Source organism: Protopterus annectens, chromosome 3.part1 (assembly GCF_019279795.1).
Source record: "Protopterus annectens isolate FY-2018-M chromosome 3.part1, PAN1.0, whole genome shotgun sequence".
NCBI lineage: Eukaryota > Metazoa > Chordata > Ceratodontiformes > Protopteridae > Protopterus > Protopterus annectens.
In genome coordinates, this window is record NC_056732.1 from 580,966,898 (window position 1) to 580,993,645 (window position 26,748).

Genomic DNA, 26,748 nt, shown 5'->3' on the forward strand with positions numbered 1-26,748 from the left:
AAGGGGGAAGAAGTCAAAGCACCTAACACAAAATTAAGGTCCCACGATGGAGCGGGATGAGATATCAGAGGCCGAAGCAGCCCTGCACCCTTCATGAAGGCTTTACATAACTTGTTGCTCATCAAAGGTGGTTCTATACTCTCATGAAAATTAGAAATAGCTGCCAATTGAACCTTAATGGTAGAGACCGAAGAGCCTTGATTGAACAGAGAAGCTAAGAACTTCAAAACTTCTGACACCGGGACAGTTATGGGATCTAATCCCCGGAGTTGGGCCCAAATAGCAAATCTCTTCCATTTGCTATTATACATTTTCTTAGTAGAAGTCTTGTGGGCCGAAGACAAGATATGTATGACTTCTGGATCCAAAACCTGGTTCCTGACTAAGGTCGGAAGAGGAGGACCCAAGCTGTTAACCTCAACGAGTGGAGGGACTGATGAAGTTGTCCCGACTGATGGGTCAAGAGGTCCGGAATTTGGTCCAAGAACCATGGACCATCCAGTGCATATCTCCGAAGAAAGGGAAACCAGACTTGACGAGGCCAGTATGGGGCAACTAAATTCATCTTGCTCTCCAAGCGAATCGCCTTCTGGATCACCTTGGGAAGAAGGGGAACCGGTGGAAAGGCATATAGCAGGCCGGTGGGCCAAGCTTGGACTAGGGCGTCCTTGGAAATCTCCCCCGGAACTGGGGTGAGAGAGAAGAACTGTTGGCATTTCGTGTTGAGGGGGGTTGCGAAAAGGTCGCAACAAGGAGTTCCCCATTTTCTGAAAATCTGAGTTGCTACTCTGTCGTTTAGAGACCACTCGTGAGGGGAGAGAACAGTTCTGCTCAGTCTGTCGGCTATCACACTGGATCTCCCTGGAATGTGAGTTGCTATCAGTGAACGTTTGGTAGCAATCGCCCAATCCCATACCTTCATGGCCTCTCTGCAAAGGGGGTAGGATCTGGTCCCTCCCTGCTTGTTCAGGTACCAGACTACTGACATGTTGTCGGACTGAATGGCACTCATGCCCTGAGGGAGGTAACTGTGTAGTGCTTGCAGTGATAGAAGCACCGCCCTCATTTCCAGTATGTTGATGTGGAGGAGACTCTCGTCCGAGTGCCACTTGCCTTGGACTGACCTGCCCAGGTAATGTCCCCCCCACCCCGTCTGGGAGGCGTCCGTAGTCAATGTGGCCACTGGAGGTGGTGGAACAAAGGGTCGCCCCTGATCCAGATTGGAGGAAAGAAGCCACCACCGAAGGTCCTGTTTGCATGTCTCTGTGATCAGAATGAGGTGACTGAGAGGGAGATCCTGATAAGACCACTGTACTGACAGGAGCCACTGGAGAATCCTCATATGTAACCTTGCCAAGGGAACTAGGAGAATGGTGGCCGACATGGAGCCTAACAGTTGTAGGACCATCCTGGCTGGGGCTTGGCGTTTGGGGAGCAAGGCTCGAACTTGAGACTGTAATGTTTCTATTCTCTCTGTAGGAAGATAGACCCGCATTTGCTTTGAGTCTATCTCTACTCCGATAAACCGTATGCGCTGAGATGGCAGCAACACAGACTTTGCCCAATTGAAGGTGATTCCTAGGGAGTTGCCTAGAGATATAGTGGCTGCTAGGTTTTGTAAGAGTAGACGCCTGGAGGTGGCAGTTAGGAGCCAGTCGTCTAGGTATGGAAACACCTGGAATCCTAGACTTCTCAGGTGAGCAGTCACCACCACCAAACATTTGGTGAACACCCTGGGGGCTGTGGTGAGACCAAAGGGCAGTGCACAGAACTGGAAATGACTGTCTCCCAGGCTGAAGCGCAAGTGTCTCCTGGACGCCTGATCTATCAGGATGTGATAATAGGTGTCCTTGAGATCTATGGAGCACATCCAAACACCTTTCTCCAGCAGTGGGAGAATGGATTGTAAGGTGACCATCCGGAACTTGGACTTCTTGACAGATCGGTTTAGTTTGCTGAGATGCAGAATGGGCCTCAAGTCCCCGGTCTTTTTTGGCACCAAAAAGAATCTTGAGTAAGTCCCTAATCCGGTCTGGCCTTCGGGGACCGGTTGGATGACTCCTTTTTGAAGCAGCTTTGAGATTTCGATGGCTGCGAGATCCCGTTGACTGGGTGGTGGGTCCGGGATTTTCCGGGATGGTGGGGGGGCTGAGAAAGAGGGATGTTGTAACCTCTGGCGATGATTCGGAGCACCCATCGGTCCTGAGTGATACCCTCCCAGGCCTTTAGGTGCTTCGAAAAATGACCCCCGACTGGCTCCGGAGCCGCACAGTCGGGCAATCCTTCAGGGATGCTGGAAGGTTGAAGAGCCATGAAAGGACTCGCGGTCTCCAGTGTTGCGGGGGCCTCCGCCGCCTCTGGGACAGCGTCTTCCTGAAAAATTTCCCCCTCCTCTGCCTCTAGAAGGGGGATCGCCCTGCTGTGAGGAGTAAGCCTTTCGAGATTTGCGGAACCACATCTTCCCCCCTCTTCTAGCCTTGGGATAAGGCCTGAAGGGAGTGGAAAACCGTGCTCCTACAGCAGTAAAGGTTTTACCCACTTGTTCACAGCGGGTCAAGGTGTCCTTTACCTTGGGTCCAAACAGAGAGGACCCATTGAAGGAAGCGTCGGCAAAGGAAGACTTGAAGGCTTCCGCAAAGTGACACAGGCGGAGCCAGGCTTGCCTCCGTAGAGCAACGCCTGTTCCCGCCACTCTACTCGCCCCCTCGGCTGCATACAAAATGAGCCTCATGGACGAGTTCGATAATGAAGATAAGGTAGCCAGCTGAGAGCTAACCGTCTGGGCCAACTGCTCAGGTAGGTTACCAGACAGGGTATCTGAAAGTTCCTTGACCAGATCCCTGTGAAGTCTGGTGAAGTGCATCAGATAATTCAGAGACCTTAACGTAAAGGCTGCTGAAGTAATGGTGTGCTTCCCGTACCAATCAATGCTCCTGGACTCTTTATTAGGAGGCTGGACGGACGTAGACGCCTCTGCCACATCTTGTTGGGTAGCAGATGTCACCACCAGGGCATCTACAGCCACACCTTTGGAGAGGAATTCCTTTTCGGGGGGGGCTGAAAGAAATTTATTGGGGCGAGCTGGCACCGGTTCCACAGAATCCGGGTGCTCCCACGCCCTTCACGAGATCAAATCTAGGAGCTCATCGAAGGGCAGAGATACCCAGGAGGCAGAGGGCTGAGCCCCGAAGGCCTTGAGGAATACCGACTCCTCAGCAGAAGGGGGTTTGGATTGCCAGTCGCCTCGTTGCTTCAGGATTTCTAAGATGTCCGCAAAGGAGACATCATCCGAGGACGACTTGGGGGACCCCTCCACATCATCGAGGTCGGTGTCTGAGGTGAGAGACTCGTCCAGGGAGTCGATGTGCTTCCTCTTGCACTGTCTCTTCCTGGGAGGTTCCTCCAAAGAAGCCTCGGAAGGACCTCCAGGAAGGGGGGAACCCCCAATGAAGGTGACCTCAGGCCCCAGGGCTCCGCTGTCTTGAGACAGGGGGACAACAAAGGAACCAGTCTCCGTGCCAAGGGAAGGTGCCGGAGAGATGGTGGAGGTAGCCAAGGAAGATTTGGCCAAAGCACTCCTCATGGCCCTGAAGGCCGGACCCCCAGAGTCCTGGGAAGGTCCGACCCCTGAGGCCACAACAGTAGATGGCACTCCCGCAGCTGACGCACCGAGAGGGAGGCTTGGAACCGAAAACATCGGTCCCGAAGCATCACACCCGGGGCCGACCGAGGAGGTCCGTGTACCGAACTCCGACCCGAAGGGCGGGGTTGGAGTAAGGGTCGGAGCCGACCCAACAACCTCCATCGGCTCCACCAGCACCGACTCCAACGGTGCCGAGGCTGTTGGAGGAGGAACTAAGACAACAGGGTGGGCAATCGGCTCCGGAGCCGACTGGGCTGGAGCCGAAACTAACTTTTGGAAGACTGGAGACTGAAACAGCCTTTGAAGTACCCTGTCTATGTCCGAATCCGACATTCTCGAAGACCGAGAGGAGATCGAACGGGTTCGAGTCGACTTCTCCACCGGTTCCGAAGGACTGGGGGACCGGCTCCGAATCGTCTCGACAAATATCGGCGCCGAGGGAGACTCCACAACCACAGCAATTTCCCTCGGAGCCGAAGTGGACTTCGGCGCCGAAGGGGAAGAGTCTGAGCGGGCAACTCTCATCGGCTCCGAAGACAGTGGAGCCGATGAAGGTGACCCGCCTCTCGAAGCTCTAGCCGTCGGCTCCGAAGCCAGAGGAGTCGAGGCTGGAGGCATCGAGGCAGACCGTTCCACCCTCGGCTCCGAAGTCCGTGGAGCCGATGGAGAAGCCTGCCGAGATTTCTTTGTGGCCGGTTCCGACGGGCTGGTTGGAGCCGACGATTTCTTTTTCCTGGATGGAGAAGAGGAAGATGATAAAGCCTCCTCAAAAGAGGGTGTAATAAGCCCTTTTAGAATTAATTTGTTTTTCCTCTCTTGGAGGACTCGAGAGGAAAAGGCGTGACAAATGCTGCATGACTCCTGGAGATGTTTAGGGCCTAAACAATACACACACAACGAATGATTGTCTGTTATAGACATCTTGTAGCTGCACTTAGAGCATTTTTTGAACCCAGAAGGTCTATGCTCTTTCGACATGTTTACACAAACACTACTACTAATTTCAAAAAACTTTCACAAAAAACCAACAGTTAAGAAAGAGTAAATAAGGACAAAAAACCCCTCTAACGTAAACGGGATTGCTTGTCCAACTAAGCTACAACACTGACACTAAATACTCCAACACGTGCGAGGGCAAGGCCCCTCTAACTGAAACGGGATCCTTTCCCTCAAATTAAAGACAAGTTTACCAGAAAAATCACAGAAAACTCAGTCACACAACAACGATAGCTGTTAAAATAGCTTTTGGGTATAAGAATCAAAAATTTCTGACAGAAATTCTTTGAAGAAAAAAGCACTTAGCTCAGCCAAGTCCGAGACCACGTCTTTGCTGTAAAGCGGCAAACGAGATCTGGGGAAGCAGGGGTGGTGCATCCTGGGATGTAGGATAGCTCAGCCAATAAGAGACTTCGTGCTATAGTATAGCGTGCCGAGTCGGTGCCGAGGATCGGCTCCGAACCCATCAGTACAGAATGTAGGCGAGATAGGATCACATAACATCATATATTCAAAAGAAAAGTCATGCAAAATTGTGTGAAAGTAATAGTTTTTTTATCAGAATGGTTGCCTTATCAGTTTTAACATGGAATGTAAATGGCATTACAGGTATAAACCAAAAGCAAAGAGTACTGAATTATATTAAGACATCTAAGGTGCAAATATCAATGTTATACAAGACTAATTTGGAAAGGCATCAACATGTCAATTTAGCAAAGATGAACAGACATTCAATAGAGTATCAGGGGCAAAGGAAAAGGGGAATAATAATAATGATTGTGAAAAAGACTCCAACAGTGATAGAACAGGAAAAAAAAGACACTAAGGGTAAAGCTGCTGTACTAAAGGGTTGCTACCAACAGAGGAGGATTACACTGGCATTTATTTATATTTCATCTAAAAGCTTCTATTATGGAGCTTAAGATAATTTTGGGAGAAATGATTAGATTTCTGCAGGTGATAGTATGTATAGGTGGGGAATGGAACCTGATTTGCAATAGTGAGGTTGTATTAGTGGACCTACACGAGAAAATACAGCAAAAGAGGATATATTTCTGAAATAATATGTCAGAATATTTACTATGGAAAATATTAATTTATTTAGGAGCAGGAACTCAGAATTTTAATATTATTCCCCAAGGTACAAGACTGGATAGAAATTATATTTCCAAAGAACGTGGTTATTTAAATGAAAATTCTGAAACACATCCAAATAAGTATTTCAGATCACACATCAATAAGACTCAGATAATGATTCAGGGTAATGAAGCACCACTGGTGCTTTCCATTTACTTATTAAAACAGAAATTTTTAAGGAAAAGGGTGATGGAAATTATTTGAGAGGTATTAGGAAAGGTAAAAAATTCTTCAGAAGGGTTAGCTAGTGAGTGGAATAAAATGAAAATGGAGTTTAAAAATATGGTAGAAATAAGAGATATGGAAAAAAGTAATGGAAATTATTTATAGGGAGTGACAAAGGCTAAAGTTTGCAGAAGAAGGGGAATCATAAAGAACAAAAGGAGAAGTGATTACTGAGTGCTAAAGGAAAAATAAAGGATCTGGATAATATGCATAAATTTAGAAAGGTTGCTGTTAATTATTTTGTATTCCAACCACAGAGCACAGAACTCTTAGCACAATGACTTAGGCAACAGGGTAGAAATGGCTGCTGTCATACTTAGAGAGCTTATGAAAAGACAAATACCCAGAGAGCCTACAGCGTTATTGGAGATATTCTGGAAAGTCTATGAAAAATTTTAGAAAGCAGAGAAACGGGGAAACCAAGAAGAGGCATAAATGAAAATATTTATGGAAGAAAAGTCATACATAGAAATATTTATTCCAACGATACAGGAAAACAAGGCACAAGAATTAATTAATCAGCAAGTAACTCTACATAAAATATATCCTGAGGAAGTTTGGAAGTTAGGAAGGGAGAGAGACTGACAAAGATCTGGAAGGTTTTATTTAACAAAATGTTAAAAGGGGGAACAGTAATATCATCTTGGAAGAAAGTTCTGGTGGATGTTTCACCCAAAAATGATAACAGCCCTTCAGAACCAGCTTCATATAAATCTTCTTCTTCTTCTTTCGGCTGCTCCCATTAGGGGTCGCCACAGCGGATCATCTGTTTCCATTTCTTCCTGTCCTCTGCATCTTGCTCTGTCTCCACATCCATAAACCTTATCTTAGGCCTTCCTCTTTTCCTGTTACCTGGCAGCTTCATCCTTAGCATCTTTTTCCCAATATACTCTACATCCCTCCTCAGCACATGTCCAAACCAATGTAATTTTGCCTCTCTGGCTTTGTCTCCAAACCTTCCAACCTGGGCTGACCCTCTAATATACTTATTCCTAATCCTGTCCACCCTCGTCACACCCAGTGCAAATCTTAACATCTTTAACTCTGCCACGTCCAGCTCTGACTCCTGCCTTTTTGTCAGTGCCACTGTCTCCAGCCCATATAACATAGCTGGTCTCACTACCCTCTTGTAGACCTTACCTTTCACTCTTACTGGTACTCGTCTGTCACAAATCACTCCTGACACTCTTCTCCACTCACTCCATCCTGCCTGTACTCTCTTCTTATGGATGAATTTCAATTTTAAACCATCAATACAATGGATTTATGTCCATATTAGCTAACAGAATAACAAAGGTATTAACAAAAGTGATAAATATGGATCAGTGTAGGTTTCTGATGGGAAGGCAGACATTTGACAACATTAATAGAGCAATAATGATCCCAGGGAAGCAGAGTATAAGAAAATGCATCTCTTGTTTGTGAGTTTTGAATCAGAGAAAGCATATGATTGGGCCAACTGGGAGTTTATGAGTAGGACAATGGTAACATTTACATTCTCTGATATAATACTAGAGTTGACATGGAAGATATATTAAGGGTTGGAGGCAAGAATTAAATTGGGAGGGCTTCCTTCAGGCAAGCTGTGTTTGAACAAAGTAATCAGGTAGGGATGTCCTATTTCCCCTTTGCTTGCTTTATATTTAAAACTATTAGCAAAGAAAATAAGGGACTCATAAATTCAAGGGTATTACTGGTATGGTAATCAAGCAAAGTTAGCTTTACTTGCAGATGATATTATTTTGTACTTGTTAAATCAAAAAAGGACACTTTGGTGATGCAAAACATTTTGAGACAGTTTCAAGTATTCTGAGGGTATAAAATAAATAAATATAAAACAAATGCTATAGTGGTAGATTATATAAACACAATTGAATTGATTCAGCAATAACTATATTTATAGGAACCATGATGAGATGAATTATTTGGGTCTATATTAGATCACAGAACTCAAACAAGCGAACGCTGATTGATCGAGCTTATTTTAGTGAATGTCCAAAATATCGAAGCAACAGAAACTCAAATATTTTCCTAGGGAAAGAATTTAGTTGTCCGTTTTTGTTGCTTCGGTATTTTCAGTGCTGTGGTGGAAAGTTACGGTAGGATTCAGGTAAGTGTGCAATTGTGTGGATGTGAGTGTTAGGGCGGGTTTAGGTGAGTTAGGGTTAGGGAGCGGGTGAGGTGAGTGTGCAATAGTGATGGACCTTAGGGTTAGGGTTTGGGTTAAGGTAAGTGGATAGTTAGTGGTGTGTGCATAGTTTAGTGTAGGGTTAGGTGTCAGATTTTAGGTGTATGTGCGTAAATATCTGTTTGTTTGGTGTGCTTGTGTTGTGTGTATGTGTTTTGGATCAGCTATTTTTTTCCCTAGGAAAAAAATAGCTGATCTGACAGCTCGAGATTGTAAGCTTTCGCTTACATAAGGTCGATCAATCAGCATTCGCTTTTTTAAGCGTTCGCTGATCTAATATAGACCCAATTATTTAGGTGTATGGATCAAAAAATATTCTACTATGGCAGCAAAAGATATGGGGAAGAGATTAAACAAAATCTACTAAAACAACTAATCTGTTTGCTCTTGATTATGGCTCTGGGCATTAAGATACAAGCAGTGAAAACATTTTTAGTATCTTTAGTTTTATATACAGGTCAGGTCAGAGGAGATGTTGCATATGATAATGAAGATATGAAGGAATCTGGGAGGGGAAGATGACAGGAAATACGTGGGATAAGTTGATTGTTCCCAAAGAACAAGATGGTTTAGGATTAAGTCATTTGATGGGATACTTTAGAGCAACATTGTTAAAGCTCATATACACAACTCAGACAGAAGGTTACAAGTCAAAGTGAAAAAGAATGATGATGATGAAATATGAGGAGGTTCAAGAAATAAGGAGAGAGTAGGATTTCAACCAAATGGAATATTATATTTATCAAGTAACAGATAGTATTCTAAAAAGCCAGCACGGGAATGGAGAAAGATTTTACCAATAGGGATGACTGCAAGTAAGGGTACAGAAAATAGGCAAGAATAGGCTGGAGTTTACTGGAGAAAATTAGCAAATGAACCAAGGTACTAGCAGCAAATATCAAGCGAGGGAAAGGTTATAAAGTCACATTAGGCAGGTTAGAAATGGCCTTCCTTATTGCAACTGATAACAAAGTATGGGCAAGCAGAAAGGGATAGGGGAGTATTAAGTCAAAGGCCAGCTCTGGTAGAGTTTTTAGTTGCTGTTAAAATGGGATAGTTAGTATGGTATATTAAACTATTGCATGGATAATTAGTAGGATATATTAAAATATTGCATGATAAATATATGACTCAATCAGAGTAGGTTAGAAAAGATAGGGAAGAGAGAATGGAAAGGCAATTTACAAAGGAATAACTGGACAACATATGTATGGATCCAGAGTATGAAAGAAAGTTCAGAAGGTTTAGGGTTTTTGCTTGTAAGTGTCTGCATATACATTTTTATACACCAAGCAGACTTCAGAGAATTTTTCCTTAGGTAGATAGCAAGTGCTGAAGGTACAATGGAAAAGAGAGGGGTAAATTGGGAACATGTTTTTTGGGAATTTAACAAACCAGCAAACTTTGAAAATTGCCTACAGAGTACTTTTGCAGAAATGTTGGGGGGGGGGGGGCACATCATTTGTAACTAAGAGAATGACTCTTTTGAACTAGGACATAGGGTCTGAATTATCTAGATATAGTAATGCCTTATAAGGGTAAATAATACTGGCTGCCAAAAAAGGAATTACTAAAAATGGAAATCAAAATTCAGGCCAACTGTAACTGAAACAATGAATATTGTAAAGGAAATAACACAGCTGTGGGTGGAATCTTCAGAAATGGGAAAGGAGCAAATTACATAGAAATAAATGGAATTTGTAAGAACAATATATGCACAATAATGTTTAGCAGGAAGAGTGAGATTTAAAGGAAGGATGGAATTGAGCAATTTTATGTAATGCTGGAGCATATAATAATTGCTAAAACTAAACATATATGTATACAGAATAAAAAAAAATTACTATGGTTTGATTTCTAATGTATATGTACTTACAGGGGAAGAGTTGTACAGACCAACCGCTTTGGGCATCTGTTGTGGTGCACAGTATCCTCAAGACAGAAGAACACGGACACAGACTGAGCGCCATGGCAGGGCTAGCCACTTGGTGTAAACTATGGCTCTAGGTGATTTGGTTAAGTTGACTAATGTCACCAAAAATGGGCATGGGTAGTTACCGGTGATAAGTGGGTTGAGGACCCAGCCTGCTCTGACCCATGCCAGGGACCTGTGCTAATGGTGGGAGGGTTATATGTGCCCCTATTGGCCAGTGTGTGCCTGCTATAAAGCCCAGAAGCCCTGGGTCAATAAGCTACTGGCTGGCCGGTGTCTACTTGCCCAGCCTGGGTTACCTGGGATAGCTCTGTTAAGCGAAAGCTGGACGTAAAACCAACCAACCTACCAAACATGAACTGAGAATTGCTGCACTTAATGTAGGTTCACTGACAGGATGCAGCTTGGAAGTGGATTACATGACACAGAGGAGGCTGGACATCCTATGTATCCAGGAGACGAGATGGAAGGGCAGTGCAGCAAAGCCACTTGGCTTGAGATCCAGAATCTACTACTCAGGTGGAGGGCAGGCTAGAAATGGAATTGTGGTGAGAGAGAGGCTTCAGAAGCCAGTAAGGGATATCATCAGAATTAATAATCTCAGCCTATGCGCCACAGCAGGGTTGTGATAGTGAGGAAAAGAGTGCATTCAGACAGCAGTTGCAGGACCTACTAGAAAAAGCAGGACAACATGAATTGGTGTTGATAATGGGTAACTTGAATGCACACATCAGGACAGACAGAACAGGATACGAGAACTGCCTGGGTCCACATGGTTGGGGCAACAGGAATAAAGAAGGAGAAGCCATTTTAGACTTCTGACTGGCAAATGGCTTGGTAGTAGCTGACACATGGTTCAGAAAGAGAGACAGTCACAAGATCACATGCAAGAGTATTCAACATGCAACTCAGGTAGACTTCCTCCTAGTAAGGAAAAGGCACTGGGGCAGAATCCATGATTGCAAAGTCATCCCCAGTGAAACAGTCGGCCCACAGCATAAACCACTAGTTGCCACAATCAGCTGCAAGCAGTGGTTAGAGAAGGCTCTAAGGTCAACAGAGACCAGGCTGAAGACCTGGAAGTTGACTGGAGAGTAAGTACAACAGTTCAATGAATTACTCAGGGCACTAGCACCCCAAGAAGCCTAAAAAACAGCATGTGTTAGGACTACAGGAAAAGATATGTGGCCGAGCCATGTATGGAAATAAGGAACATAAGGAAAGCTGGTGGTGGAATGCAGAAGTCCAGGAAGTCATCAAAAGAAAAAAAGGAGTGCAGGAAGAAGTGGGAGACAGAAAAAACTGACAGGCTAGGAAGGACTACTGGTTGGCTAACAGAGAAGCTAAGAAAGAAGTTGCAATAGCAAAGAATAGGGCATCGGAGGCACTGTACCAACTTCTGGAAAGTGACTCAGAAAGGGGCATAAAGAAACAAGTCTATATCAGATTGTCAAATGCTGGATAAAAAAGCTAGGAAATCACTCCACCCGTCACCCAAAAGTAAAAAATAAAGTCTGTTTTATTAAGCGCTTTTCATCTCTCCTTATAGGGAGACTTCTTCAGATAACAGACATGTACAAATGCAAAGTTTAAATAAAAAAGTCATCAATCATGTGACACAACACACACCTCCATTTAAAGACACCCTTCCCTATGAGATCCACATATTATTAACTGTAACATTTATTTCAATAGTTTATAAGTAATGCCTTAAATATACTCTTACTAAAATATTTAGCCTAAAATTCAAAACCAACATTATTTATTTCATGTATTATTTTATTTTTATAATTGCTAGCCTCACTTTTTTATTTAGCCATAGTGGCCTTCTCCTTTTTTCTCATTTTACCTCTTCCACAAAGTAATATTCACAGTCTTAAGTACACCATTCCTGACCTTCCTCCATTGCTTGTTCAGTCCTTGATTTGCATCCAACCCTCTAGCTAATCTTTGACTTTTGGGTACAGCATTATTTGTCTTCTGAAATATCACCAATTTGTTATTGTATTTAACATGTATTTTCATCTTGTACTTTTTGCACTTGTATCTGAGATTGAATGAGTATTTGTATCTGTATGTTGTATATATATCTTATAGTTATTTATAAATGTGGAGCTTTTCTTCCTGGGTCTCTGCTGAAAAAGGACATTTTGGACTTTCCCTGTAAACAAATGTAAAATAAAATAAAATAAACACTTTTTACCCTTCCTTCGGTTTTAAAAAACAAAGTGGCATGACCACTGCGGTTTTAGAACACTCTCACATGGACATCCCTGGCATCTCTACCTTGGTTAGGACTACATCCAGAATTCTTGTATTTCTAGAATAGTTTCAAAAAGGTGGCTAGACCCCTCATCAACCAAGATTTCAGTTGACTTCTACTACCTCTCTGTGAACTGTGTGTCACAATACAAGGAATAAATCTAAAGTCATATTTAACTTTTATTTCTTTTTGCTCAACCTTACTGCAATATGTTGTTGATCTGCCTGAAATTACATAAAACCTGCTAACACAAATGCATGTTATACACAGCAGTTCTAGAAAATAGTGCAGTCAAGCTCTCCATACTGCTTTCACTGAGCCTTACAATGACTTAGAAGCTGCAACACTGAACCTTGAACACTATTTTATGATTATCTTGATAACTTGCCTCCAGTTTGAGTTGAACTCCAGAAACCGAGAAACTCCAGTCTGTGCAGCAGTTGCATCAATATGGATTGAAACATCTAAAGGAAAAGAAAAAAAATCAAAGATAAATAACTTTTTACTGAAAAACTCAAAACAAGAATTGTAAACAAATAATTATTGAAAACTAATCAAAAGTTTTGGACAACCACTACACAAATAAGATCAAAACTCTTTCTTTTCTGTTCAATTTGTATGAAAAATGAGAAGCAACTTCATTAAAAAGGATAGCTGGATGGAAGGAAACAGAAGAATCACCTTGGAAGCCACAGAATTCCTCTCCTCCTGTGCTAGTAGCAAAGAGCAAGTTGACCAATAAGCACAATGCAGAGAAATTCTGATTCAGAGACACGGTAAAGCCACACTGATAAATGCCATTAGGGGATCATTGCTGTGTCTCTGAACTGCAAACTCCAATGGCCGACTGCACACAATATTATTAAATAAGCGCTTTCGTTTACCCCAATTTCCATGAACTTTAGCAGACAAAAGCTCCCTCTCCATTAATTGTTTACTACAATGCCATCTGTTGGTCCAACTGAAAAAAAGCAGCCATTGTTAGCAAATAAATTAACTCAACAATGAAAAGTATCTTAATACAAAAAACTATTATTTCATAAAATACTACCTAATACATCCTGTTGTACATCATACATAAAATAAAAACAGTTATACACATTAATATAGAATTATGAATTAATAAACAAACTCTTCCTTTTCTGTTCAATTTGTATAAAAAGTGAGATATCAAGTTCATTAAAAAGGATAGCTAGATGGAAGAAAACAGAAGAATCACCTTGGGAGACAGAATTCCTCTCCTCCTGTATAATTTATTTTATTTATTTATTTATTTTATATTTGTTTATTAGGAAAGTCCGACTGGGATAAGACCAACTTTCAGCAGAGGCCCAGGGAGAAAATCTTCACATATAGACATTATACAAAACTTATACAAGAAATTATACAAAAAATATACAGTTTTTATTTTATGTATGATGTACAACTGGATGTATTACATAGTATTTTATGAAATAATAGGTTAAGCACTCAGACCACCTGAAGCAAAATCTTATAGCTAAGGAGGATAAAATGTGAAGGGTACTCTTCAAATTTAGGAGTTCTGGAAGATGAGGAAAACATACACTTTGTGGACTACATTAAAAGTATAATGGCAGATTGACAAACCCAGTCCAAAGATTTACTGGATGGTGAAATGGCCAAAAGACTGACACTACAAGAATTTGAAGGGATATATGGGAAATCTATGTCAGTTGTGGTGGCTTTTACATCATGTTATGAGAAAGAGTAAGTACTGTGGAGATTCTAGTAGCTAGGACAGCGGTTGAAGGTAGTTAACTGTTCACTGCTTATGAAGCATGATCAGTTGGAAGTGACTTTATAATATAGAAAACAATTTGTGGAAACAATTCATGAGTGTAAACGAGGAAAGAAAAAGTTATGTACTTACCATAACTTGGCATCTGTGTTATCCTATGTCACTATTCATCACTCTTGGGTTGTAGGATCCGGCATCGGATCACAGCCAGCAACTTATCAGACAGATCCTAGGCTCAAGCTCCTCCTACTCCCATAATCCCATACTGCCCTCTAAACCCTCAGATTGAGTTTGCTCTAGAGTTAGAAAACAGCTAGGAAGACTTTAACCAGCAGACCGGGCATCTCCACTTGCGCTAGGTCCCACAGGACGGGGGAAGGAGAGAAGGATAGTGATGAATAGTGACATAGGATAACAGAGTTGCCAAGTTATGGTATGTACATACCTCTATCTGATGTTATCCATGTCACTATTCCTCACTCTTGGGTCAGAGTCCTCAGCTACCATAAAACCCTGGGTGGCCTCATGGAAGGACATGCCGAAGAATTGTGTAGCCAAAAGAAGCCCTGTTCCTGGAGACTATGTCAAGCTTATAATGAGTAACTAAAGTGTGAGGAGTAAACCATGTGACCACCGCACAAATCTCATCTAAGGAATGGTGGGCCAAACAGGCAGCTGATGTACGAACAGATCTAGTGGAATGAGCTCTGATTGGTCCTGGTAATGACAAACATTTAGAAGAATAAACCCTGGAAATATATTTCGAAATCCAATGAAATATAGTAACCTTAGATATTACCTGACCCTTTCCGTTAATAGAAAAGGCCACAAACAGCTGGTCAGATCTGTGGAAGCTCTTGGTCCTGTCCAAGTAGAATCATAGTTGTCTATGAACGTCGTTTGTGCAGCAAATATTCATCTTTATTGGAAAAGTTTGGGAAGAAAACTGGCAACTGAATGGACTGATTCAAATTTGCCTCAGTAGCTACCTTGGGCATGAAGGAAGGATTGGTCCAGACAGCCGCTCTGTCTTTATGGAACACTATGTATGGAACCTTAATAGAAAGAGTCTGAAACTCAGAAACTCGTCTTGCTGATGTTATAGCTACCAGAAAGGTGGTCTCCCATGACAGAAACTTCAAATCACAAGCAGCAGCAGACTCAAAGGGACTCTGTTTAAGAGACTGCAGCACAAAGGAAAGGTCCCAAGAGGGAGAAGGATCATTGACAGAAGGCCTAAGCAGGAAAACACCTTTCAAAAAGGCTTTACAAAGGCGAGAAGAAAAGGTAGGTACCTCGCAAACACTGAAATTAGAAATGGCTGCTAACTGCAGCTTAATAGTGGAGAAACTAGCTCTGTCCTGAAAGAGTGAAGATAAGAATAACAAGATGTCTGGAATGGGAGCTGAAGAAAGATCCAGATTATGCTGTTTTGGCCCAAATAGAAAACCTTTTCCATTTACTAGCATAGACCTGGTTTAGAATTACGGGAAGTGGACAAACCACATGGTCAGACGAAGAGTCTGAAGGTTTGGGATCGGAAGATGGGAGGGGGTGAGAAATCAGATCCAGAATGGAATCTAGTACCCAAGGGGGGGACCTCAGGTGAGATCATAGAAGGGGGAACCACATCTGCTGAGGCCAAAAGGGGGTGATTAGGATCAAGATGCCCTTGAAACATCGAGCTTTCTGAAGCACTCTGGGAATGAGAGGTGTAGGATGGTAGGCATAAAGGAGACCCGGAGACCATTCGTGAACTAGAGCATCCCTGGTAGACTCCCCAGCTGGGGGGATCAGGGCAAAATAGTGTCTGCATTTGTCATTGTGAGGCGACACAAATAGATCACAGCTTGGATGACCCCAGTGAAGGACAATCTCTCTCGCAACTGAGGGATTCAGGGACCACTTGTGAGGACTCAGGATGGCCCTGCTGAGTCTGCCTGCTAACACGTTGGACTCCCCGGGAATGTGCACTGCAAGGAGAAAGTGCCCTGAGGATATCGCCCATTCCCAAACCTTCATGGCTTTGTGACAAAGCAGATAAGAACTTGTGTCCCTTCTTTGTTGATGTACCACACAAACTCCATGTTGTCTGTGTGCACTGCAATGGTTCCCAGAGGGAAGAAGTTCTGAAAGGCTTGCAACTTGAGAAGAACTGCTCTCATCTCCAGTACATACATGTGCAGTTTGGTCTCTGCAGGGGACCACGTACCTTGGACCATCTTTCCCTGGTAACACTCCCCCACCCCAACAGGGAAGCATCCATGGTCACCGTGGCCCTGGAGGGGGGGGGGAATAAAAAATGGTCTGCCCATAAAGAGACTGAGAGACTGAATCCGCCAAAGAAGATTACGCCTGCACACCGGGGTGAGGTGGACAGAAGCTGTCATCGGATGAAAAAGAGAAGACCATTGAACCACTAGAGTCCACTGCAGAACCCTCATGTAGACCCTTACTAACGGCACCAGATAGATTGCCGTCGCCATGGACCTTAAGGCCCTGAGAATGAAGTGAACCTGAGGACGAGACAGATCTAGGAGGTACTGAACATGAGATCTGATCAGATGAACACACCTGAGAGGTAATGCCACAGTCTCTGACACTGTGTCCAACTGAATGCTGATAAACTCCAAGCTTTGGGGTGGCATCAAATTCTGTCTTGATAGAGTCACAGTAATTCCTCACAGGTTGAACAGGCGAAGCATGTACTGAGTGTCTATGACCAGTCGATGCTTGGTGGGAGCTGTAAGGAGCCAATCATTGAGGTAAGGAAACACCTAGAATCCCCTGCATTAGAGCTGCCACCACTGCCATGCAGTTGGTGAACACCCAGGGGGCTGTGATGCGACCAAAGGGCAGGGTTCTGAACTGGTAATGATTGGCCCCTATGCGAAAGTGGAGATGTCTCCTGGATCACCTATTTTTATATGATAATACGCATCCTGGAGATCCACAGAGCACATCCAATCATCCTTGTGTAGAAGAGGCATGATGGACTGGACAGTGACCATCCGGAACCTGGACTTCTTGACAGAGAGATTAACTCACTTAGGTCCAGAATTGGAACAACAAAGGCTACAACAACAAACTGCAGAACTGTATTGTGTCTGCTTTTTGTGAATATACAACTATTTTGGTGGAATCAAGCATTACTGTTGGAGTGAGCTCACAGAGCATATATGGTTTTCCCCTATGTATTGTTGGGGAATGATATTGGGACACTGGGCTTGTGCTCTGATGTATATGTGCTCTGTTTGCTGAATAGACAAACAGCTGCAACAATGGTTCATTTTTAGCTGACTTTGTGAGACTGGAATTATTATATTACCCATTGTATTGACTATGAGAATTACATTCAAGGTTAATGTATGTACCTTTTTGCTTGACAGTTTGGTCCATTCATTACGGGTAGTAATCTCTTTATATGTCAGCATTTGAATTAATGGCATTTCTTGTTTGTATATAACTTTTTCTTTGTATTTATATTATTTAAATTTATAGTTCCCGTTTAACTGGTTTTGTAGTAGGTCAGGTATTTTAATATGGATTTGATTACCATATTACAAGGACTGTCTTCTGACAGGGATGACTTAAAAGCTTTTGGTCTAGGTACATCACATGCAGACACAAGTGAGACAGGGGACACTGATCCAGTTAATTTGTGCAAAGGATTTTTTTGAAAAATTAACAAGGAGTATGAAGGGCCTTAGGACAAATGTATGGCATTTAAAATTATTTAAAGCATACCAAATAAAAGGTATTACACCTAGAGGGCTCAGACTACGTATTCAGCCATTAGTTATTATGGCAGATGATATTTTGGTAGATGAGTGGACCAAAGTGCAACAAACTGCTTCTATGAGATTTGTAGATATTCTCATCTCACATTATGAACGTATGAATGTATGATTGATAAGTTTACATCAGATGTGAGAAATATTTGTGATGAGCTTAAGATTTATGAGGGGAGACACATTGTGTGTCTTGTTTTAATCAACTTGTAAAAGCGTTACTAACTCTACAGAAACAATTTAAAGATAAAAAAATTCAATAGGGATGATGGGGACTATCAAAGAGGTAAGCCTTTTGGCTTCCATAAGAATGTGAAGTTTGCCAACCAAGATTTTGTTGACATAATATAAAAGGAAAAGACTAAGGTCAATTATTAAGAAGTCTAAGAGCAGTCAAAGTGGTACATCGGGGGATGAATCATCCTCTTCTAATGATATTGAGACCCTCCACACCCAAGGTTCTCCAGCCCCCAAAAAAGCACACTATGGACAACCCTTTAAGGGTAGAAAACATAGGGGTGGGAGAAAACATAAGGCAAGTCGACAACACAGAGAACTTGTTGGAACTATTAATACCACATTAGAAAACATGTGTAATAATTAATAATATCTCTTCACAGAATTTCTCCGATGCTGATATTCATTTTTTAAATAAAGGTTTAAATTTTGTGACCGGCTTTTTTGTTGGGGAGGATATTATGGCCAATGTAGTTGCATTTTATCGATTACGTAATCTTAAATTACATTTTGGTTCTGAATATGGGTCTCAAAGATCAACTGAATTTAAATTTTGTAAATCTACTTTTATGCCTCCTATGCATAAAAATGTGTCCATTTTTCAGGATTGTGTACTCAAGGATTTACATTTTAAAGCAAGTGAATCCCAGATTATGTCTTCTAATCTTTCTCAGAATGAACAACATGTTTTAGCCAACCTTAAAAACAATAAAGAGCTAATCAGTTTACCAGCTGATAAGGGTGGGGCCGTTGTAATTGATCTGTCCACTTATGTGGCTGAAGCTAACAGACAGTTGTCTGATGGCAGACTTTACATGCAGATGCCCTTGAATCCTACTTATTAGTTTAAAAGAGAAATTGATGAGTTTTTGTGTTTAGCTTTGGAAAAAGGTATTATCAACAAAATGGAGTTATTTCATCTTACGGTGCCTGACCCTCAATGACATTATCTATATTTGTTATCAAAAATCCACAAGGATGTATATAGGCCGCCTGGGAGACCAGTTGTCTCAGGTAGAGGTTCTTTTACAGAACCTCCTTCTGCCTTTTTGACACAATATCTCAAACCACTGTTAGGATTAGTTAGGTGAAGGATTCAAGATACTACACAATTTCTAAAAAATATTTCTGATAAGCAGCTGGACCTAGATTGTTGCATGTACTCATTGGATGCTACGGCCCTTTATACTAACATTCCCCATTGGGCAGGTTTGGAAGCTCTTGCATATTGGCTAAACAAGGCTGACACATATCCACCAGGATTTAATACTTTGTTAGTATGTCTTGCAGAACAAGTCCTGAATAAAAATGTATTCTATTTTCAGGGTGAATGCTAATGGCAGGTAAAGGGTACCGCAATGGGAGCTTCCTTTGCTCCCATTTACGTGGACCTCTTCATGGGTTATTTTGAGGAACAACTGATTTATGACACTAGTCATAACATCTATCTAGTTGAGATTGATACATGGAAGCATTACATGGATGACTGTTAAATGGTCTGGAGGGCTGATTGTACTTATTTGGAAGAATTTATACAATATTTGAATGATAACAAATGGGGTATTGAATTTACAGTGCATTACCACACTCAACAGGTTAACTTTTTGGATGTTACTATTAACACGGAATTAGATAATACTTTGAGTATTAAAGGTATTTTGTAAACATCCAGGATACAATACCCTATTACATGCCAGCAGTTTCCATCCACATCATATTAACAGTAACATTCCTAAGTCTCAATTTTTGAGAATTCGGCGTATTTGTTCCACTGAAAAATCCTATGAATATTATAGGAAGGACTTGATCCATAGGTTTAAGGATAGTTGATATTGATCAGGTAATACAGTGTGGGCCAGTAACTGGGCCTATCAACAGGACAGGTTAAGTTTATTAGAATACAAAGACAAAGATAGAGCTGAGAGTCCCATGATCATATTTGTTACTATCTTTGGACATAAAATTAATATACTTTGTGACATTATACATCAACATTGGGCTATTCTATGTGCAGATAATAAATTGTCTGAGATTCTTCCTCAGAAATGTCTATTTTCTTTTCACAGGGGTCAAACCTTAGGTTCATGTCTGAGCCATTATAAACATATGAGTGAAGTTGGATGTGTTAGTAAACAATTGTCTATAACCGGGGAGAAACTAACTGGTTGTATACCCTGTGGACATTGCACTTTTTGTAAATTTGTTATGCAGACCAAACAATTTACAAGTAAAAATACAGCTAATGTTTATGACATTAAGTTTTTTGGAAATTGCAGTACCGACTAGGCAATCTATTTAGACACTTGCTCATGCTCTGCTTTTTATGTTGGTCAAACTTCCCGTCCCCTGCGTATCCGTATATCTGAACACGAGTGACATTAGAAATAGGAGGATGTCTAGGGCTTTATATAAACATTCTATCCAACATACTACTGCACAGTTCAGATTTATTATTATTGACCATATTCAAGGTGAGAGAGTTAATAAGGATGGTTGGCACACCATACTGAACCAAAATGAAAAGTGGATAATTAAATTAGGAGGGTTATTTAATCCTGGGTTAAATGAGCATTTTTGATTAACCAAGAAGAGGCATTTTTGCTTATGACTGATTTGGGCTCATGTGTATATATTAGGTTGATTTATTTTGCATATGTTATCACTGAGGAAGGCTATTATACTGAAACCAGTCTGATTCTGTATTGGGTATTGTGTTTTACACACTACCTTGGATGGTGTTGCCATAATTAAATTAATAAAGGAATTTCTCCACTATACTGGTGCTGGCCTTTTGTTTTGACTTTGACTTTGTCAGTTTGGCCTGTGCACCTGCTGTACTGGCAGAATCTATCTTTGGATGTGTTGGATGTAGGTCTCCCATCTTCTTTGGCACCAAAAAAGAAGTGAGAGTAAGTCTAGATTCTTGTTGTCCTGGGGGGACACCTTGGATGGCTCTCTTCTGAAGAAGTTTGAGCACTCTGATGGGGTGGCGCATTGGGGAGGTTTTTCCTGACTGGAGGGAGAGGCTGAGAAAAGGGAATGAAATAGCCCCTAGAGATAATGTTTACCACCCAGCGATCTCTTGTAATGTTTGCCCAGGCCAAAGCATGCAGTGACAAATGACTAACAACTGCCTCCAGGGCAGGATAGTTGGGCAGCACATATGGAGCAATGGGAGGGCTTCTCGGAGAAGGGTTCCCTGGAGCCCTGATTTTGTGGACCCCCTTTACCTCTGGAGTGGCATCTGCCATTGAACCCTCTCCCCAACCTCTAGAAGAGGGCTTGCCCTGAGTGTCCTGAAAGGAAGACTGCAACTTCCCAAACCATAATTTCCTAGTCCCTCGTTGTGTCCTAGAAAAGGACCGCTGAGGGATAGAAGACTTGATTCCCACAGCCGATAAGTTCTTACCTTCCTGCTTGCTGTGGGTGAGTGTTTCTTTAACTTAAAGATTAAAGAGGGTAGATCCATCAAGGGGGGCATTGGTGACGGACACCTTAAAGGACTCTGCAAACCCCCAAAGGCGCAGCCAGGCCAGATGAACAGCGATGCCTGTACCAGCCACTTGAGAGGTGCCTTCCACAGTGTTGAAAATGAGACTTGTTGAGGAATTTGACAGGGATGCAAGAGTAAATAGCTAGGGGGACAATTTCCTTAAGTCCCCAGCAGGCAACAACTCAGAAAGGGATGTGGTGAGTTCCTTGACCAAATGCCTCTGGAGGTGGATTAAGTGCACCAAGTAATTAAGCACCCACAGACAAAGTGGTGACTGAAAAAAATTACCATTCTATTTGAGATCGTGCGTGAGGGAGTATGTGTAAAGTTCCACTCTGTAAAACAGAGTTTTATTTATTTGCCATTTGATTACCAGGAAAGTCCGACTGGATAGAAGCCCATTTTAAGTGGAGGCCCAGGGAGAAAAGCTCCAGAGAATTACAAAACATTTTAAGAACAATAATTTTCAGTCTTTTAAAAGTAATACAAAACTAATGCAGTTTAAATAATTATACCACATTAGACTTGATATGAAAACATTGGTTAAGAATAGATATAACTTATAGGACAATGATTTAATAGTTGAAATTTTAGCCAGCTTATAGAAAAAGTAAAGGAGAGTTAGTATAATACAAACAGAAATTGCAATATGAAGTGAGAGAAAAGCAGACTTATGGTATACTTAGAGAGAAAGCTGGGGGGGGGGGTAAACTGTCAGAAGGAAGTGAATGAAGAAGGGAGAGTAAGGGAATGTAAGGTATGAGTAGGTACTTGTTAACATTTAGGAATATAGTTTATCCTAGTGTTGAGTAAGAATAGAGGCAGCTTTTGGTTAAGAAGTTTTTCAAAATTGTTTTGAAGGAAAGGAGGGAGGGTACTGACTTGATGGATAGACATAAAGAGTTCCAGGCCTTAACACTATGGTGCAAGTATAGACAATGCCCAGCAGACTAGATAGGTTTTGTGGACAGACAGGAGTTTTTGGTCACTGGATTGTAATGACTGACTGGGAACATAGTTGTGTAGATGGGTACATAGTATATACAAACATTACTTTTTTATCTTAGAAAAGTTTAATAATGTTAATAATGTTTAAAAAAAGATATATACTGCATGTTACCTTAATTGTTTAATAATAAGCCTTTAACACTGGTGATTAATAAAATAGACTATTTTAAGTTATTCTAGTGAGTGGGGGTTGGTTTAAAGTTCAACTGTTAGACATGGTACCCAAAAAAATGCCTCATGTTTTTGTTTAGTAAAAGGGTTTATCAAAGTCCACTGCTCATATTAATGTTACATAATAAATTACTTTTATTATTTGATGGATTAGGTAGGAGCATACGTCTATGAATAATGCATAATACTGTAAAAAGCTTTCATAAGTACATATTAATGTTTCGTTTTTTTCTATAACAATGTGCGCGTTTGTCTTAAAAAAAACCTCTATTGGTTTTGTTCCTGTAAAGAAGAGTTGTGTCAGCCAGAAACTTGTTGATTAAGTATGAAAAATGCAAATGAAGACTGTTTACTAAGAAAGAAAGAGAATGGATTAGTAGTTTAATAAATATTAAGAAGAACAGATGTTTGGATGGTTTCAAAGAAAACTGACATTAAAATGTCAGGATTTATAATTTATGGGACTGGAGGGGAATAAATATTAAGGAAAAAGTACAGATGTGTTAGCAGTTCATTATAAATGTAGGTGTTCAAGTTCATTCACTCCTGTAATCGCCATTTCTTGGGATATCCTGATCATATGCATTGTGACTGGTTGGCCTGAATTCCAGCGATGTGCTTTCCCCCATGGATTTGAGTGACTCCTTACCACTACCACAAAAGATACTGGTGATATAAGACGTGTAACAGATATTATCCTGAGGTCTTTCTTGCCAAGTAGTTTGCTTAGCTGTCAAGGGTTTTGTCAGTCTGTTGGTCTACCTGCTTCCAAAAAGTAGATAAATGCCCCCAAAGAGAATTTTCTCGTCTATTTCTGTACAAAGATGCATGGCTTTTTCAAACTGGAACTTCTCCATGAATGATCTGAAGATGGGCAGGCTTGCATCTCTTTCTTTGGACTATTGTTTTGGTATGCACTATAGTTGTCACATTTCTGTACCTTATGTTCTACCTTATTTGACATGCCTGGCAAAAACATTGTTGCTCTTGCTCTTACTTTGTAATTTACAATTCCCAAATACAGTGGTGGTGCTGCGGCAGCGTTGTCGCCTCACAGTAAGACGTTGTCCTGTTCGATTCTCAGCTAAAGCATCTTCTGTGTGGATACATGCGTGAATGGGCATACCTTCATTGAAGGTTGTGCATCAGGGCTGGCAACTCGGCACGTAAAAATCTACTGCCAATCATTAGCGGACTGGAGTTCCGCTGTGGCGACCCCTAACCGGGAAAAGCCGAAAGACACAACAACAACTCATACAGTCTTCTAACGCATTTGTCTCACCTGACTGGGAACTATTATTGTGGCAGCTCTGTACACAATTTATTTCTTCCTTGGAAGAAAATTAGGTTGGATTTCATAGGTTCATATGTTCATAGGTTTATACTAGGCTATCTGCCCTAAGGCATTTATAAGCCTAGCCCAAATTTATGTGGCTTACCTTATATGAAAAAATACTGTGCCCATTAGTTTGTTGTGCCTCTGTCCAGCAGTGACACAGAGATGATTCCCGGGGTAAACCTACGATCTCCCATCCACAGGTCAAGATTTCTCTTGAACAGAGCCAGCGAGGTGCTCTGCCTCACATGGACCGGGATTTTATTCCACAGCATAGGGAGTCTCTGAGTGATAAATCTATTCCTCCAGCACATCCTATTTATATCCGTGCTAAGGTTTAAGTCGCTTGCTCTAGTGGTTTTGGTGGATTTGGATTTTTTGAGGTGGAGCATGTCCATTAATTCCGGGTTGGACATGGCCTTGTATGTCAGGCACATGTCACCTCTGAGCAGACGGTATGCGACTGAATAGAGCTGGAGTTTCTTCAATCTGGCAGCATACGACAGATTTTGGAGTCCCTTTATCCTTTTGGTGCGAAACTTTTCGGGTCTCTCCAATTGCTGCAGATGTCGGGTGAGATACATCCCGAATGGGGCATTGTACTCGATCATTGGTCTGATAAGTGAAGAGTACAGGGGAATTTTTTGTCAGACCGTCCTTTCACTGAAATATCTTTCAACAGGTGCATTTCTAAGTCAGTGTTGAGCCACATCTAAAATCCTTTTACTTTTTTCTCTGTTGCAGATAACTGTGGTACTGCCAACTCATTGCCAGTTCTTTTAAGTATTCTCCAAGCATTTGGTCAGTATGTTGCATTAAACACATATGTTATGTATAGTTCCTTGCCCAGTCTGACTTTATATTACTTTACCAACCACACTACAGTTTTCACTGTTTGATACCTTAACCTCCTGTAATGGAAGCCTATGGGATACATGCAAACTACTTCTTATGAACACAGTGTTTCAGCTAAATGGCTTCTGTATACCCCTGATTTTTTACTTTTTAAGTTTGTATGGGTATTGTAAGAATTGATAATACTGTACTGCATCATAATTAGGTGGAAACACTGTGATGAGACTCAGAACAAAAATCTTTATCTGTTAATTACCCAAACTCATGCTGAACAGTTGCCAGTCTCTCCTTTAAGGACCAAGTCTTGTGTACTTTTCAGAATTAATTCTTCAAACACTGTAGTTAATTTAATAAGGCTTTATTAGATGTTCACAATACTCGAATACTGTCTTCATTAACAGTGCTGATAAACAATTAGTATTCAAAGGTACTGCACGTCATATTCTGATTGTCCTGAACAACATCTTTATTTGGCCTGTCTTCTGTACTCAGGTCTGTGTGTCTGTAATCATCTCTGAAGTAACAGGTCGAACAAACTCACTAACCTTAACTGAACTGCTATCCTGAACACAACATATTATATTGCTTCAGTCCAGTAATTCTCCTTCTTTACTTTTTCTAACCTTGGTCTCAGGCTTTGTCTTATATGTGCTTATTTAACATTCCATTAAGGAACATTCTGCAGCTGACAAGATTGTATCTTTCCCTTGAGAAAAGAACATTCTGTATCTCTGTATTTTTTTACACACTTTATGTTTATCTTTCCTTTCTAATAAACTGTCTCTCATGCTTGACCAACAAAGTTATTCTTCTTTCTGCTTAACTGTCTTTTATGCATAAATGAAACACAATTAATTTTATCCTTTAGCCTGTCTAATAACTACTTTAAAATGGAAGTCCCTAATCTAACAGGTATATACAGGCCAATAAAGGAAAATCCCACAAGCTGTGGACATGCATGTCCTGGCATTTTTAATGACCTTATCAGAACAAAATAAGTGGCCTGTCTCACTATTATTTAAAAACAGGGCTTTAAACTCAAATAATGCCCATAAAGATTAAGGTGCTTGCAAACTATCCCAATTAATATCCAAACCAGGCTTTCAATCTCTATACTTGCTGGCTCACAATCAGGGTTTATTTGTAAGTAAACTTTATTTACTCTTGCTGTTTCTCGGCACATTACCTGCTCACTGGCTCTTCTCCAGCCAATTTATATAGCATGGGAGATAGTTTTTTTCACAAAACAGCACACTGAGAAATGTGCTCCCAACTAACATACAATCTAGCCAATCTTCATTCCTTTTCAAAAAATAATGGAAAAACTACCTTGCTAACTCTCTTTCCTGCACCTGTCACCACCCTATCTAACTTTTTATCCCCCAGTTGTCAGACTACATTTCCCTCCATACTTTTACACAACTTTATAATCACTAGTCCTATGGAACCTTAGCAATGCCACTGAGCATTTCTTTAATCTCTTCCTTTACTTCACCTAAGTACTTTTAGTTTTCCCATCCCCCTCTCTCTTTTCATAACTATTTTCTTGTCACTGTCTTTATTCTTCTCAACACTCTTTTCCTCCCCTCTATTTTATCCCTTCTAATAATACTTTTTCTTCCTCTCTACCTACTTAGTCTAGACATTAATATTTTTAGGTCCTTAATGTTAATCTTTTTCATTCTTTATACCCCATTTGTAAATCCTCATTTT

The 26,748-nt window shown here is 41.3% G+C and overlaps 1 protein-coding gene across 1 annotated transcript in view; it reads right to left on the reverse strand.

The window, feature by feature from the left end:
• Positions 1–26,748, reverse strand: part of LOC122797703 (dol-P-Man:Man(7)GlcNAc(2)-PP-Dol alpha-1,6-mannosyltransferase-like) — a 290,834-nt gene that overhangs the window by 112,871 nt on the left and 151,215 nt on the right. The window contains exon 5 of the mRNA XM_044066238.1: positions 12,774–12,849. Coding sequence (XP_043922173.1) covers positions 12,774–12,849 — 76 coding nt within the window. The remainder of the gene's footprint in view (positions 1–12,773; positions 12,850–26,748) is intronic.